The sequence below is a fragment of the Spinacia oleracea genome, chromosome 2 (assembly GCF_020520425.1).
Source record: "Spinacia oleracea cultivar Varoflay chromosome 2, BTI_SOV_V1, whole genome shotgun sequence".
In the NCBI taxonomy this organism is placed as follows: Eukaryota; Viridiplantae; Streptophyta; class Magnoliopsida; order Caryophyllales; family Amaranthaceae; genus Spinacia; species Spinacia oleracea.
In genome coordinates this window covers 90,794,121-90,811,281 of record NC_079488.1, presented here as the reverse complement: position 1 = coordinate 90,811,281, position 17,161 = coordinate 90,794,121, and the positions used below count along the sequence as shown (strand labels likewise).

Genomic DNA, 17,161 nt, shown 5'->3' with positions numbered 1-17,161 from the left:
GAAAATGACATATTAGATATACAATTATACACAAATTCTTATTCAAATGTCATACAATAAATATTGTATATAGGAGGAAAAGTTAACTCAAAATGCTTAAAAGTTATGCAGATGTACAATAAATTTATTATACACCTTGTGCGTGTAAGCCTGTTTGACAATTATATATCTAGAGCATTACTTGACTGGAAATACAGTCGATAGGATTAGCAGGCCACAGACGTATGCATAAATCAATAATAACTTCCCCGTTATTAATTATTAGTTTATTACCATAGCATGCTCATATCCTTGAAACAAAAGGCACCAATATTTGTACCAAACACCATATTAACTAGTCACAACTCACAACATAGCCTTAGTTGTAAATCCAACATACATCTAATAATGCAAGAATACACCAGAATGTAACCAACAGAGCCCGAGATGACACAGGTACATTACATATAAACCATGTTTGATTGCAAAATAGAACATAACTACTCCCATATTATTCAGAAATACTTGTATAAATTATAAACCATTTCAAGGGATATGCAGCTTAAATCCTCTTAGTCACCCAGTCACGTAGCGCTAGGAGAACTATCAGGCTGACCCACAGAGGACGACTTGCACGCATCAAGCGTAGCTGGTGCTTCCTCAAGACAGCTTTGGTTATCATCAGTCATCATACCAACCGTCATCTTCTCTACTTCTTCACGGGTGTGTATGTGGATCTTTGACACAACATCACAGAACTCACTGCACAGACCTCATATTCATTATATCATTATATGCGTATTGCGTTAGACCAAAACGAAAGGTTAAAGATACATACTTCCATGGATCATCACCCACCACCATCACATCATTTTCCTTGTCTGTGTAAAGTATCCTCCATCCCTTTGCAGGATCTTGTAGAACTTCTTCCATACTGAACAGACGCTCCAATTCAATTATTAGATCTGCATAACTCTTTAACTTGGACAGATCAATGGCTCTTCCAACTGAGCTACCTTGCTTGTGAACCTTCCATTTTACAATTTTAGTGAATAACAGTTCTTAACAGTTATTTCAAAATGACATATATGACACAAGAATCTCACCTTTGTGCAACTCCTTCTACTGCGAATTTCAGAGTTTGTGCCTGAAGTTTCCTGTTCCAATGAGAACCCAAATAACTTACAATTTGGTCTAGGCCCATCGTCAAGACCATCTTTCTGATCTTTGTCACTTGCATTTAACGAGTTAAGCAAAGACAGGTTCTTTGCTGAAGTATGCTCATTGTCAACATTTGGCGTCATAAACTTTTGGCTGAGGACATTAGTACGGAAAGAAGACGAACCAAATGCCGAGTTCTCTTTTTCCATTGTATTTTCACAAGGAATCGTCACAGAATCTAGATCAGATTTGTAAACGTCAAAAGGAAAATACATGTTTCTGGTGCCTTCTGAAGCTAGAGGATAGAAACTGGGTTTGGGTCCGTTGAAATAAGTTGAAGCTAAAGTGGGGTTGAGCCAAGCACCAGGATTGAAGTTCATTTTTCCTGTGAAGGATCTCAACGGGCAAATTTCTTGACCTTGCAAGACCTTTGGAAATCTGTTTGATTCCAAAAAGCCTGTGTAATTCACCGGTTGAGCCAGTGATCTAAATTCACTCATATTAATTCTTGGTATCCTAGAAGATGAAAGACTCTGCTGGCCAGAGGCTCCTGGTACATTATCCAGCATGCTGTTCACCTTATCACATCCATATGGAGGTGAAATATAAGTAACATTTTCTTGACCTTGCAAGACCTTGGAGGATCTGACTGACTCCTCAAAGTCCAAAATTCCAAGCCCTCCACCTGCAACAACAACAAAAAAAACAAACAAAAAGTACACATAGTTAAGGTGACTACTGACTATAGAAATATAGAATTCCAATATATACTAATCAGATCAGATTGAAGAGCTCCATACAGTCGACAGGGCTGGACAGACTGGCTGGCAAACCAAGTCTAAGTTTTTTTATCCTTGGAGAAGACTGGATGCTCAGTGGAGGGAGAGACACCGAAGGATCAATCTCCCAGGGAGAAACCCGTTCTTGTCCATCACTGACAATATCTTCATCCCACCTGACCTACATCATATGTTGAGAGTAGTTCATTTCCTACAAATTTCAAAGGGGAAATAAACTAATACAAGTATGATGCTAGAATGCTAACTATCAATCTAAGTTAATTAGACTTGTGAAAGCATATGGTTTTTGCCTTTTTGGATAGGACTGAAGATAAGTCCAAATTAAAATAACTAAAAAAAAGTAGACTGATTGACTCGAAAGATTTATAATTAAATGTTACAGAAACAGTCGATAAGAATTTTACAGGCCGAAGTAAGGTGAAATCTCAGGCAGGTAAAAACCACGAGAAAGTAGGAACCATACATTGAAGACAAAATACAGAGATAAAGAAGGCTGAACATGAAGCATTTGAAATTTTAGTTCACTAGGGAGGATGGGGCTTCCAGAGGAAGTACTCCTTATGTGTCACCATCTATGTTACTTGGACTCTTTATTTAATCTCAAGTACTCATGCCGGACCCTCAATGCTCCAACATGGGTAGAACACTTAATTTTGGGTCAAAAATGAAGGATTATTTTAACATATTACCTGAGTCAAACACTCTGTGTCAGACACAAGTACTCGAGTCCAAGTAACATAGGTCATTCATTCTGGATTTGACATTAAATGTACATATATGAAACTCACCATCAAACATCTCCATTTTGAATTAGGCCATTTATAGGGATTAATGTCATTAACACCTATAATGACACCGCTGCACCTGGAAGACCCAATGTTAGCTGTGAGTTAATTAAGAATAGAAACATTTGTTCAAGATCATGTCATATTCAGGATGTCTATAGTTCATGCACCTTCTATCTGGAGAGTCATCTACTTCAAATCTCATCTTAAATCTCGTTCCAGTAGATATTGGATCGGAAATGCTTTTAACATATCTATGGTACGGTACAATAAACGCAGGATGGCTTGCCCTGTATTTCAGTATCAAGTTAAATATAGTTAATGAATCAGAATCAGAAGACCAAAAACAATGGTAAAAAACATTGCTCAAAGCACATCGCTTCACAGAAATTAAAAGATGCCATCGAAAACAAATGGAATACTGATGCCACTGACTTAAAAAGTCAAAAGGAAAATAGAATACGGCAAAAAAATTGGACAGCATCCTCAACCCGACCAGATCTGCCATGTAATTTCTCAAGCTGATCCATAGCTAATAGGAAAAAGTTCTGATACATAACACCAAATAATTGAGTAAACACCGATACAGCAGCCCAAAGCTGACCAGATTTCCAATACAATTTCCCAAGATAATCTGTAGCTAATACGAAAAAAGTCTGATATATAACACCAATTAATTAAGTGAATAATACATTTTCACAAAGTATATTCCCTCGTTTTTCCCAATTTATTTCTGTTTTGTAAAATACTCGTACATATGTATATCCAACTACAATGACTAGCCCCAAGTTACCTAGCCTTGTTATTTATCCTCACAATGCAATAGAAGTTTTCTTGTTAACTAGATAACCCACTATATTTGAGTCCCATTCACAATATCCTTCACCATTTAAGAATATGTTTGCATTATACTTTCATCAAGCACAAAGTATAAAGTCCCTACCAAACATGTTTTTGGACAGAACATGTTCTTCAGATATGATACGCTTTCTGGGCTTCACTTACTGTATAAAGAGTCAAGTTGTTCAACCGCATAGATTAGACAATATCAGCTAAATGCACCAACCCAACAATCACAAAATTCTTTGATTAAGTCACGGTTTTCCTTAAAAAGGAGTGCTACAGTCAACAAACCAGTACGGATTCTACCAATTCATAAGTTACCTTTCTCCAAAACAGGAGGAAACTGGGTCACGTTCCAGTGACGTCTGACTACGTGGAAAAGATGGTGTTATAACCAAACGCGTGCTACGAACGATTGAGAACAAACCCACAAATATAATATAGGACAAATAGCAAAGACAATAATAATAGACACAAGTGTTTATGAGGAAATTTAGATTTCCTCCCCTCAAATATTATCGTATTATTAAGTTCCTACAAAATAACACAATAACCCCTCAATTGATGATTCCTCTCACCAATGTATTTTCCCCTCTTATTTTCTAGCTAGGCCTAAACCCACTTTTATAGGCTAAACTAGAAACCCACGTCTATTAGAATTATACTTGCTCCCCAAGTCTAAATAATTCTAGAGATTGTTACATACCAAAATATATCACTTTCCTAATTACAATTTTAATTAAACTAGGAAACAAGATATTAAATCAAACAAGTCCATTTCGTATTTTTGTCAACTTAACTAAGTTGTGTTTATTTCCTAACAAACCTTCCCTTAAACTCAACTTAGTCTCTTCGCGAACTAACGAACAACTTTCGGATCGGAGCTTGCCTTCCCTTGAGCCAAAATTTGTCCCTCATTACCTCCTTCAAGTATGAAGAGATTTTGTTTGTTATGTCGTCCCTTCAAGATCACACTCCTAGCCTTGGGGACCTCCAAACCACCTCCCTCAATATGAATAGCATAACCCAAGCCATCCAAGCCATCCAAACGACCCAAAGATATAAAATTGCGATCAAGTCTCGAAATGTACCTCACCTCTCGTAATTTTCGAGTCTTCCCATCATGTGTCTTGATCTCAACCTCACCTATACCCTCAACCTTAGCCTCTTCCCCGTTAGGCAAGGTAACACACAATCCATCACTTTGTTTATAAGAAGTAAACCACTCCTTCCTACAACAAATATGTTGTGAGCATCTCGAATCTAAAATCCAACCCTCTTTTGGAACTTTACTCTCCTCCACCATTAGAGCCATATCCTCATCAATAGCAATAGTAGTAGCACCTCTAACCCTTCCGTTCCTCAACGCCATCAAGTCGTCCTTGTACCTAGGACACTTTGATTGTATATGTCCTACCTCGTCACAGTACCAACACTTGATATTAGGGTTTGTATTGCTCGCCTTCTTCTTGCCTTTCCAGTTATTGCTACTACCCTCCGCTACCAATCCTGCTCCTCCATGGATTGATGATGATCCCCCTTACTTCATGAACCTCTCCGCCTCGAATAACGCCACCACAGTATCGTCCAAAGCAATTGTTGTCTTCCCTACAAGTAAACTAGTTATCACAGAGTTATACCTTTTAGGAAGAGAGGTCAACAATAAAATTGCTTTGTCCTCCTCCTCGATTTTCATATCTAAACTTGCCAATTGGGTGATCAATGCATTAAACTTATTCAGATGATCTTGCAGTGCGCTGTCTTCCTCCATCTCGAGTGAATAAAGGTCTTTTTTTCAAGAACAACTTGTTGGCCAATGACTTAGATGCGTACATCTTAATCAATTTGTCCCACGACTCTTTTGGATTATTATCTTCTAAGACGTTGTACTTGATCTCCGGTGCAAGAGCCAATTTGATCGTACTAGTAGCCCGTAGTTGCATATCCTCCCACTTGTCCTTGTCCACCGAATCGGGTTTCTTATCCTCCAAAGTCTTGTGAAGACCTTGATGTATAAGAATATCCTTAATTGTACTTTGCCATAATGAGAAATTCGTTTTCCCATTAAAAAGTTCTACCTTGTACTTGTTCCCGAAATCATCCATGACTAAACCCAGCTCTTGATACCAGTTTGTTATAACCAAACGCGTGCCACGAACGATTGAGAACAAACTCACAAATATAATATAGGACAAATAGCAAAGACAATAATAATAGACACAAGTGTTTATGAGGAAATTTATATTTCCTCCCCTCAAATATTATCGTATTATTAAGTTCCTACAAAATAACACAATAACCCCTCAATTGATGATTCCTCTCACCAATGTATTTTCCCCTCTTATTTTCTAGCTAGGCCTAAACCCCCTTTTATAGGCTAAATTAGAAACCCACGTCTACTAGAATTATACTTGCTCCCCAAGTCTAAATAATTCTAGAGATTGTTACATACTAAAATATATCTACTTTCCTAATTACAATTCTAATTAAACTAGGAAACAAGATATTAAATCAAACAAGTCCGTTTCGCATTTTTGTCAACTTAACTAAGTTGTGTTTATTTCCTAACAGATGGCACAGAAAATATCAGTCTAAGACAAGGCAGAAGATTGTTTATTCAGCTCTAGCAGCCATGGTTTACCGTCACTGGCTGGCCAGGAATCAGGCTCTTTGGTCTGCTAACCCAGCTGTTATAGTTAAGAAGATCGAGAGTGAAATGTGTCTCAGAGTTAATCTTATTTCTATTCTAGTGGTACAGTGATGATTGTAAGTGGTTCAATGCCTTTCTATCTAGTGGTATACTGATGGTTGTAATTAGTTCGATGCCTGAATAGCCTACCTTTACGCCTTTAGTTTGCTTTTTAAGTCGGCTCACAATAGCTTCTTGTTTAGTTGGCTTGTTGTAATACCCAAAATTTTATGACTTCATAAAATATACTTTATAGCCAAGATAAAATTATTTTTATTATTTAACATTTTTCTGTACTAATATAAGTAGCCTCTTTTAATATTTTTCGGAAGATTAAAACTCTATTTTAAGTTTAGTAGGGCTCTATTATAAGCACGTATAAAAACTCCCTTAAACCTAAATTGTTTTTATGTATATCTTTGTAGCCGTGTTATACCTTGCTACTGTTTCTGGTTGCTTTGGTTTTCATGGAGTTTCGCAGCAACTAAGGGGGTGTTCGGCACCATTGTGGTTTTCCGTTTTTTTGTTTTTTCTTCCAAAACACAAAACTAAACGTGTTCGGCTATACCGCTTAAAAAAACTAATTACAGGTTGTTTTTCCAAAACCGCAGCGGTAAATACAAAACTAGAAAAAGTTGTTTTGGTTTTTTAGTTTTCTGAAAGTGGGGTTCAGTATCTAGGATCATAGCTTTCACATCTTACTCCTTCCCTCTTCTATAACTTTCTCTCTCTTAAAGCTCAATCCTTCCTTCTATCTACTTTTCTGTTATCTTTCTTGGAAACAAGTGATGGCAGTTCGCCGACGAAGACAACTAATGAACGGAGTGTGAATCTACTTTTGGCCGACAATTCAAGCTTGCGCGGCTAGACGGTGGCGGCGGCGAACATCAAGCTTTTATAATTTCGGCTTCTGGGTTATTTTTTTCAAATCTTGTTTTATATGTGACTGGAAACATTTAATGCAGTAGTTTTGAAGCAGAGATACGATAGTTGTAGTCGTTCCACGAATTTGAAGCTCTTCAACTGCAAAATTTGCATCAGATTAAGAATTTTTTGATCTTTATGTTTTGATTTTATTTTCTAGTGGTTGATTTTTTTTTTCTGTGCTTGTATAATATGAAGGTGGTTTTTTTTTGTTTTTTTGTGCGGGGAGTATAATACGAATAGTTTAATGCAGTAGTTTTGTATTTTGTACTCAGGTTTTGAAAAACGAAAAAATATCATACTGAAATCAGCTTCCAGTTTTTAAAAAACAAAAAACAAAATATTGAAAGCTGTACCGAACATACTCTAAGATTTGCTAATAATCATTGTTTTATTATTTATTTATGCAAAACTCAAACCCAAAATTTCATGACCAAATTTTATTCTCATAGAAACTTTATCATATACTACATATTCATCAAAGATCAAAACAATGCGTGTATCCCTACCACAACATACCAATCATGGTTCTTTAGCTTTTAGATTTAAATTTGATATATTCAGTGTCATCGAGTTGCATCGGGTAAGCGAGACTCTATTGTTCCAATGCATAGTCAATTTTCGGAAGGTAATCACACACTTTTAATTAGTCCCTCGAGTTGTTTGTATAGTTATTGTAATCACACTCGTTATTTTGGAGCAGTATGTTAAATGTTTTCTAGTTGTTTATTAATAATCGTGTTTGGTTCATGGTTGTAAAATAATTAACAACTGTTATCATGTTTTTAGTTTGCTATAGATATTGATTTATCCTTTGCATGAATATGAGTTTGATGATGTTATACTGACGTGTTAGATTAACTTAGTTATTAATTAGATGTAATTAACTTACTATTTTTATATTGAAATATTGTGCAAGTTACTCTAATCTAGCCTTGAGGTTAATCCGCATATGCTTGTGGTATTAGAGTTTGAGTATGTTTCTTTTGGGGATTGATCAAGTACTGTGCTTAGTATTTGGGTATTAGTGTTGTTCGCTTGTCGCAAAAAAATAATAATAGGGTTGGAGATTATGATATTATTTAGGATATTGTGCTATTATTGAGAAATATATTGTTGGCCCTAAGTGGGTTTTGATCATATTGGGGAGAACGAGATCAAGGTTGAGAATGAATGTTATATACTTTGTATATTTTTGGTTTGAGGCTCGATGTTATAGACCTTAATCCTTGGCATGTTGGTAAAGAGATGATAAACATTAGTAGAGGAGCAAGATACAATCTTTATTTTTCTTAATATCTCCAAAAGTGGGATTTGGTCCCAAAGTGGCCTTGACTCAGAGAGTCTTTCTAATAGCTATTGAGAGTTTCAAGTTTTTATACTTATTGGTTTATTTATTCGAATTACCCATGTCCAAGGCTAAGTATATAACAAAGGGCGCATATGGCACCTATTGGTTTGAGTATGTTTAGTAGAGGAAAAGATCATATCAATATATTTGAGGTTCATATGAAGAGAAGATTTATAGTTTCCATAGAGTATGGAGTTTTTTTTATCTTTGGGATCGTACTTAAAATGTAGTTTCATATATACTACATTGTTTACATGAGACTTTATTGTTCTATATTAGTATGTTTTTGTTTGTAACAGGTGATTACTCAGCTTTTCGCTGACGTGTGTGTTTATTTGTTATGTGTGTTTGCGGCCATGTCTTTTTCTTATGGTGGCCCTGCGACGATCCTTTTGGAATTTGTCCTCTATGGTGAGCAGTCAAGATTGACTGGAGCATTGATCGTGAAGGATACAGTTACAAGTTGAAGGAGCTCAAGTATTATCGTTTAGTCTTTTATGACAGTTTAATATTTTTCAGTTGTGCAATTGTAAATAGACCACCTAGTAATCGAGTTGTAATAGTTTGAGTTTTGTAAGCCTTAACACTTGACAAAGTGGTCAAGTGTGGCGGTGATACCTCCGATTTAGGTGTAAGCTTCCGCAAATTTTTATAAAGTCTATATTATATATTTCTATTTATTTCTAGTAGTAAATCGGGGGTGTTACACTTGTTTTAATGGCCAAAAGAATGCCTTCTTGTTCCGGGTATGGAACTGGGGGTATGACATGGGAGCACCTTGCCATGTCAAAAAGAGCAAACATAAGATAACCTCGGGGGTTGAACCGAGGAAACCCCCTCCGATGCTTAAGTAGATAAGGGGAAAATGTACTTTAGAGAGAGAAAGTAGAGAGAAGTGAAGTACGAGTATTGAATGTGTCGTCCAATAAATGAAGGAGGAAGTATCTTTAGGCGTACTATTCAGTACTTTGGCCTATTCGGATGGCACAACGTGTGTGACGGCGATTGATAATTGGGTTTTTAACCCACTTTAGATGGTGTTGCTAGGTGGACTTCAGTGCTAGTTTAGTGGATTTTTATTTCTTTATAGTTTTTCAATTTTTCTTACTTTTCATTACTTTTTGTAGTTTTTATGCCATTTTCTACTTTGTTACTGTGTCCCGTATTTCCTTTACCTTTGTGCATGCATTTGAGACAATCCACGAGCATACTTGAAGAGCCAAAGAGCCAAGAAAAGAGCCGAAAAGCCAAGGAGCAAGACTTGTGCACAACAGCCAAACTAAAACAATAATAACTATTTTTCTACTCCACATTTTCATTTGATTCAAGTTGGAGATGAAAAGCTATGTCCAAGAGCTTTCCAACAAGTGGTCACACGCCTTATTTCGACGAGAAACGAAATAGTTATGGTCGCTCAAAGCTGGGTATGTACATTTCTCCGCTGCGAGCCCCAACCGCCGCGACCAGGAACCACCCCGGCCGCGACGCGCCTGCTCAACTCTCTTTGCATTCCATGTTTTGCCCCAACTGCGACTTAACATCCCACCCGCGATGGCTTTCGCGGCCGCGACCTCTTTTTTATCCCGGTCGGGATTTTGCTATTGGAACTTTCTACCTCTTCGCCCAATTTTCCTGTCACGACCGCGTTGCCCCATCTCGGCCGCGACGACCTTTTGAGTGCATTTTTTTTTGACGGAGTCCCCTGTGTTTGGGGATTTAGGATTGTTTTTGCTTAGTTCTTAGAACATACTATCTCATATTTTTCAGAACTCTCTCTTAGGAAAACCATTTAATTTGCTTGCCTTATTTTGCTTACTTAGTTTAATCTTAGAATTCAAGATCGTGAAGCAAGATTGTAATTCAACATTTTCAGCATTTCCTCCATTGAAGCTTCATTTGTAAACTCTAAACTTCTCTACTTTTTATTTCAATTAATCAATTAGTACGGTTATTCATTTCTTGTTCTTATTTGTTGAGTTCTATCAATCTTTATCAAGTTATTGTCATGTATTACTTGATTATTGTTGTTGTTAGTTCAATTTCCATGGATTGCGAGTAGCAAAAATTCTAGGGTTCGGCCTCTTTTGAGTCGTGAACAATTGATTTATGCATTTGGACTTTTTGTTATTGTGGGATGTTTATTACTCCCTCCGTCTCTTTTTGTTCTTTAGGTTTTCCTTTTTGGATATTTCAAAATGTTCTTTACATTTCCTTTTATATTATCACATAAATGACTTAGCATTCTATCAAAATTTGTGTCTAATTATTATTTAAACCAATTAAATTCATTGGGTCATTTAATCTCTCACACTTTTTTATTGTGACATTAAATTTTTCTCATTTCCCAATATCAGAATTTTGATAAAAGTGAAAACATTATAAATAAACGTAATTTATCTTGTTTAAATAAAAAAATTGAGGAATCTCGATGCTAATTAATTAATCGTTAAAACGCGTGAAAAATACCAAACGTAAAGAACAAAAAGAGACGGAGGGAGTAGTTGATTGAAAGGGTTTTATTGCTATTTTTTATGTTTGATCATCATTTAGACTTATTTCTAATCTCCTCAACCAAGGATCGAAAGATGAAATTGAATTGTAGGGCTCCCTTTTGATTGTTAGACTAAAAGACCATGAAAATAGGGCTTTCAAGTTTATGGGAATATCTTTGTCATCGTAAATTTTGTTTCATTGCTTGAATTCATATTTTGCACCATGAAAATAGGTTGTAGTTCATGATCAAGTTATCCTTTCTAACTCAATAGAGTAGTCATGTACCTTAGATGTTGCTTCTAATTTATTCCCAAATATTGCTTCTAATCCTCATGCTTTTGAACCGTTCATGATTAAATTGACTGGCGTTGTCGTGCCTTAGTCACTCTTAACAAATCAAAACACCGCGACAGCGCGACTTGACTTAGCTTTTATATTCGATAGCATTTGGTGGTTGATTCATAGTCTCTCTTGGGTTCGACCCTTTCTTATCCTCTCTACTTAGTTAGGAAAACCGAGTTAGGTTATTACTTCCTCCGCTCTTATTTACATGACACAATTGGGGTTTGGACACTATTCACACAAGCTTCTTTGACTTACTTTTTTGGTTTATACTTAAGAAAAAAACATAGCCGTGTGGGTCTCATTAGATTCGTCTCAATATTTTTTAAATATCAACTTTTTATAATTTTTTCTTATCCATAATGGGATATATTAATGTTTGAAATCGTGCATTGGCAAACGTGCCTAAATAATTGTGTCATTTAAAAAAGAACAGAGAAAGTATTTGATAGGTTGGCGACGCTCTATCAGCGATGTACTTCTATTTGTCCTTATGCTTAGTGACAAACCTCTTGGCGTCACTTTAGGCTCTGGCTCTTCACTATTGGTCTGAGAGGGCAATCTTGTCCTGGCCATATTGACCTTTTGGTGGACCTCCTACTTTGGATCGCCTCCATATGGCTTGTTGGTCAGCTCAGGATATAGCCAATGTACACTTCTTATGTGGTAATCCCTGTGTTTTTGGTAATGAAGTTTGTTGCTTCCTTGCCGGAAAAAAGAGACCACCTCTGACTAGGTTGTATTATTGAAATAAACTTACAGAATAGAGTATCTAGAGAAAAAAAATTGCTCGTGTAACATGATATAGTAATATAGATGCAAAGAGAATGTAATTAACTAGCCTAACAGGAAGGGGTAGTTTAGTTATTGCATAAATAGTTGGTTAAGGGTAGGCTGATATCTTGAAGAGTAAGATAGTCCACTATAAATAAGGAAGAGTACGCAAAGAGAAACTATGGAGAATTATTTAGTGTTAACTTTGTTTTGTTTAGCATTTCGGGGGTGATATAGGCCACTCGAAAGCTTGTATCTACCAATTAATCATTCTATTTTCCAGAAATATTGTTCTTGTTATGTGAATTTGCCATGAAACTGTCCATTTATGTTAATTCAAACAGAGAAACATCTATAAAAATCTAGCTGAAGATATTTTCGGAAGGCCTGGATAGATTTTAACAGCAAGAGTACTAACAACACATGAAAAATAGAATAGTTTAGACAATCTTTCAAAATGCTGTTCCAGATGACTGAAAGACTTCATACCTGGGGCAATAGTAGACATGAAACATGGTCTTAGAAGATACAGCATTAACCACTGCAGAAAGAACATTCGGGTACATGCTATGTTTGCCTATTACAGAATCAGGAAGACCACTTTTAGGCCGAAGAGTTCTTCTTAAGCCCAATCTCAACTCTCCATCTTCACCCCTGCGAAAATTATTCACTCATTTTAGGCCCAGATAACAGCTACATATGCATTGCATCACACAGCAATACAGCATAGCAATCCATGTTACCTAGACACATGTACCAGTGTCAGTTACAGATGCATATTCATTGACTAGCATGCTAAGGCTAAAACTATTGGACATAAAGGGTTTTCCTTTATAATAGGACCGTGTGCAGGGATATGGAATTCATGAGAGATATTCCATAGTGTAAACAACTTCTACATGTATATTTGCATTCATATGTCTGCAAACACGGAGTATATGCACACAATTTAAGTGAACGTGCTTATTTCTTAAAACTTTAATCTCACATCCACTTGGGAGCATATCTCGTACAAGGATCTGTCCTCCCCCCTCCTCTTCTACTCAATATCAATATCAATATGTGGTTACTAAAAACGGTTTGTCTACGCTTAGGGGAATCAAATAGTGTAACAGCTGATTGGGGGCGAGACAGTGGTTGGATTGATGTTAACTTTTGTTCAGATTCCAAAGTAGCAGTGGCAAGTCCACAAAAATCAAAGACCTCAACACTAATTTGTGTCGTGAATGCAGGGTGTCACTAATTGTGTCCAACTGAAAATAAATTACTAGCCACGTATTTCAAAGTGAATTACTGGCTACATATTTCACACTCTTGATGGGAGTTGAGTATCAGAAATGGGTATTTCACAAAAATATGAAGACCCAGTCATCCAGACTAGCATCGACAGCAATAACCTTCTAATAGTTCATTATTCACCAACAACAAATTGCTGTCCACCAAAGCATTTGAAACATAAAAGGCCTAATACCTCAAGAAAAGTACGGCATCGCCTGCAACAAGATTCTTCTGGCTGACAAAGATGCTCCATCCTGTTGTCAACAGATGCCGTCTAGGCTGACCTAAAAAGATGTTTAAGAAAAAAAATTAGATATCCAATGTAGAAAGCTTGTATCCTACAAAATATAATCCTTATGCCAGGTACCGCGGTAAATATGTCGAAACCTCCACTCCACACCATGCAAGTCCTTAGCAACCAATTCTTGAGAGGGGCGCTGCAGTTTATAGTCCTAAATCATAAACGTAGCAACTAAGTGATTACTTTCCAAATAAACAAAGCAAAAGGCTTGACCAGAAATATAACAATACCCTCCCTCTCTTTGTACCCTTCACACAGGGAAAAAAAATCCCATACCAAAGGTGGAAAGCAGTCTTCTGCAGCACGACGAGGCACAGAAAATCCACCATGAGTACTAGTATCAGAAGCTGTAAGCGTCTTACAGAACATGTGAGGTGTTGACTTTGGAAGCAATTTCGTCGCATCTTCTTCATCTCCTAGCCCCTCTGCTTTGCTTCCCAAATAAGTCCTACCCAACTACACAACAGCTAACAAGCCCCACATTACCAACTCATCCATCATACATTTGTATAGTTCACTTTCAGCACAAAATCATCATGAACCAAATCATGCAAATCAACATGACATATGCAGCTCTACCGATGAACATAACCTCAAGTCCCGAACTATTATTGATATTTCGTATGTAACAACAAAATGCCAAAATTAAAAAATTAAAACATACTCCCAAAATTAAAGCCTTTATATGAAAGAAGAGAAATATACCTCCGGCAAAGGGAATAGGGTCAGTTGTATGTATACCTCATCATTTTCCTTATTAGCCTGTTGAAAAGGTTCACTTAAGTATTAATAAGTCTTACATCTTAACTTGTCAATTACTATCTACCTTATAAGCCACTTTGTCAATTACTAAAGGAAAAAATTAAAAGATTGTCAATACTACCAAGAAAACCTTCATATGCTCTTATTATTGCTAACCCAAGTCAACATTCCGTTCAAATTGACCAAAAAATAATGTCATAATCATGTGCATTAGTGATAATTTGCTCCAAAATCATAAATTAAAGAAAATTATCGATGACTTTTAGGTTATAAATCAGTGGGTTTTTAATTTTCTTTTGTAATTTTATGATGTCATATTCCACCAATTTGGCCAGAACGATTACTTAGGTAGCAATAACAATTCTAGTATGGAATTTAGGTAGTTATTGACAAAAAATAAATATATGTAGATTAGTAAATGACAAAGTGAATACTAAACTAGGTAGTAATTGACAAATTTTCTTAACTAACAAATTTAAAAAAAAAAAATAGCACTTACAAGATGTTGAATATTTGCAACCCTGCAGAAGATTTGGGGACGGAGATGATAAGTAGGAAGTTCCATTGGAGGGTAAGGCGGGAACAGAGACAACGCAACAGCTTGTTCCAAATGGCCCTGAGGGAAATACACAACCACATTCCCTTTTCTGGGTAAAAAAATGAGCGGACCAGCACAAGCATGCCAAAGCTCCATGTAAGAAGTGCCAGCAGATGGAGAAGTATTCGAGGAGCATGAAGAAGAAGAAGAATATGAACAACCATAAGTTCCACCTTCGTAATGACCATTGCCGTATGCAATCTTCTCCACCTCACTCATAACTTCATGATTCAAATCAATTTCCATGAACCAAAACCCTCGATAATAGTTCTTCCCTAACTCAAACTAAATCAAGCCCAAATACCTTACTTAATACAGCATTAGAAAGTAGAAACTACACAAGAACATTAAAACCCCCCACCAGATAATAAAGAAATTACCAGAACAAGCAATCAATTAGATTTTTCTAACTTTTATGGGATACCCAGAAAGTGAATGGCTGAAAACACTGTAAAATTGGTGCCAAAGTAGTCAAATCATAGCTACAAAACTTCATTTTGAGGGGTACCCAGAATGTAAAAAGGGGAGAAAATTAGTGGGAATTTAACAACAACAAAAAAAGGTGGGAATCAAATTGTACCCAGAACTTCAAAGTATGATTCCTTCAACCCCATTTTCTGCAGGACTGGGAAGAGGGAAGCAGCAAGAACAGTGACAGTAGCAGCAGAAAAATAGACAATTGCATAGAAAGAACAGGAAGCAAAAGGAAAAAGAAAGGTGCAAATGTGAAGGCAAGTGGGTATTTTTGAACATGGTATTGTGTTAATTAGAGAGGAGGAGGAGTTGGGTGGGGGGGACATGCTAAGCAAGTACTCTCCCCCACCACCACAACACCTCTCTCTCTCTCTCTATCTCTGCTTTTGCCTTGGCTTATGTCTTTATCTTTTCTCTAGCTCCTGTTATTTTCGTTTCCTACAGTTTCGAGAGGAAGAGCAAGAGAGAGGGGGGACTAAGAGAGTGAAAGGACCTCCAACATTTAGACAATTATGTGCCAATTCAATAAATACAACAAAAATAATACAGTATTTATTTAAGGGATACACTTAGTCGGGCACGAGTATTAAGAAAAATAATTGAATGAAATAAAATAATAAAGAAAGTGGGGTTAGGTAGATATTTTAATAAGTAAATAAGTAGGGATCATGTCATTTTGGGATGAGAGGTGGAGTGAATTTCTGAAATTATTTGTTTAATAGGATGGTGGGTCATGGGATAAATTAGATGTATTATTTAATTAGATGATGAGGTTGATAAGTTACTAAAACTGGCAAATGTATCTCTTAAATAAATACGGCCGGAAAAGGCAAATGTATCCCTTAAATAAATATGGAGAGAGTAGTTGAATGGACTTGCTAAGTTACTAATACAATGTCTTTGAGATTAGCCGAGTCGTTTGATTTAGTCATCCAAATTTTTGGGTTTATTTTGAAACCATAACTAGCTTATGAGTCCGTTCAATGAACGGTAATTATATAGTGGTTGTTAAGCGGTTTTTTAAAGTGCTAATTTTGTTGAGGGATTGTGATTTCAGTGCATTTAAAATTGAAAAAAATATACAAATTAGATGGTGGCTTAATATCGATTATTAATGAGGGAGATGGGGTGGAAAAAGTTAGATGAATTAAATGATGAATTGATTTTGAATTAGGAAGATGAATTGGGGTGTTAAAGCTGTAAGATAATTTGTGAAACAAACAACAAAAGTAAAAATTGAAAAAAAAAAAACAAATTAATGGAAAAAAGAGGGGATGACACATGTCATCTAATAAACCATGGTCTTCCTTTTTATTGACTAGGTATTAATTTCAAAGCAAGCGGATACTTGTTAACTTCAATTAACTTTTTCCGATTTTAGGCTAGTACGTAATTAATTAGTCGAGTTTCTATAGATTAGTTTTAATTTAAGGCTCCATTCTATTGGATTTATTTTGACTGAACTTATATTATCTGAACCTAACTGAACTTATCTGAACTTAACTGAATCTATATAGACTTATTTTATCTGAAAAACTTATTTTGTTTGAAAAAACTTATATGTGTGTGAAAATGTGTGAAAAAAACTTATTTTTGTTGAACTTATA

The 17,161-nt window shown here is 36.1% G+C and overlaps 1 protein-coding gene across 4 annotated transcripts; it reads right to left on the bottom strand.

Moving 5' to 3' along the window:
- Nucleotides 1-225: 225 nt before the first annotated feature.
- LOC110775257 (auxin response factor 4) lies at nt 226-16,054 on the bottom strand. 4 transcript variants are annotated; one of them, XM_021979864.2, is made up of 12 exons: nt 14,982-16,054; nt 14,426-14,482; nt 13,997-14,176; nt 13,787-13,871; nt 13,613-13,703; nt 12,631-12,795; nt 2,896-3,015; nt 2,729-2,804; nt 1,941-2,100; nt 1,086-1,825; nt 818-1,008; nt 226-741 (listed from the first exon to the last, which is right to left on the bottom strand). In XM_021979864.2, the coding sequence occupies exons 1-12, from the start codon at nt 15,324-15,326 to the stop codon at nt 564-566; spliced, it is 2,388 nt and encodes a 795-aa protein (XP_021835556.2). In that variant the 5' UTR covers nt 15,327-16,054; the 3' UTR covers nt 226-563. The 4 variants fall into 4 exon arrangements, with proteins under 4 accessions (XP_021835556.2, XP_056693271.1, XP_056693272.1 ...); XM_056837293.1 differs by having other exon boundaries at nt 2,729-2,798; nt 14,982-16,031; XM_056837294.1 differs by having other exon boundaries at nt 13,787-13,856; nt 14,982-16,018.
- Between the last annotated feature and the right edge of the window lie 1,107 nt (nt 16,055-17,161).

What these genes read in the sequence shown, in the direction of transcription:
- LOC110775257 (XM_021979864.2), bottom strand. Translation starts at nt 15,326, where the DNA reads ATGGAAATTGATTTGAATCATGAAGTTATGAGTGAGGTGGAGAAGATT. An exon ending in GTTTCGACATATTTACCGCG is followed by an intron (nt 13,704 to 13,786) that starts GTACCTGGCATA and finishes ACATCTTTTTAG; the next exon opens with GTCAGCCTAGACGGCATCTG. An exon ending in CAAAATGGAGATGTTTGATG is followed by an intron (nt 2,101 to 2,728) that starts GTGAGTTTCATA and finishes CATATGATGTAG; the next exon opens with GTCAGGTGGGATGAAGATAT.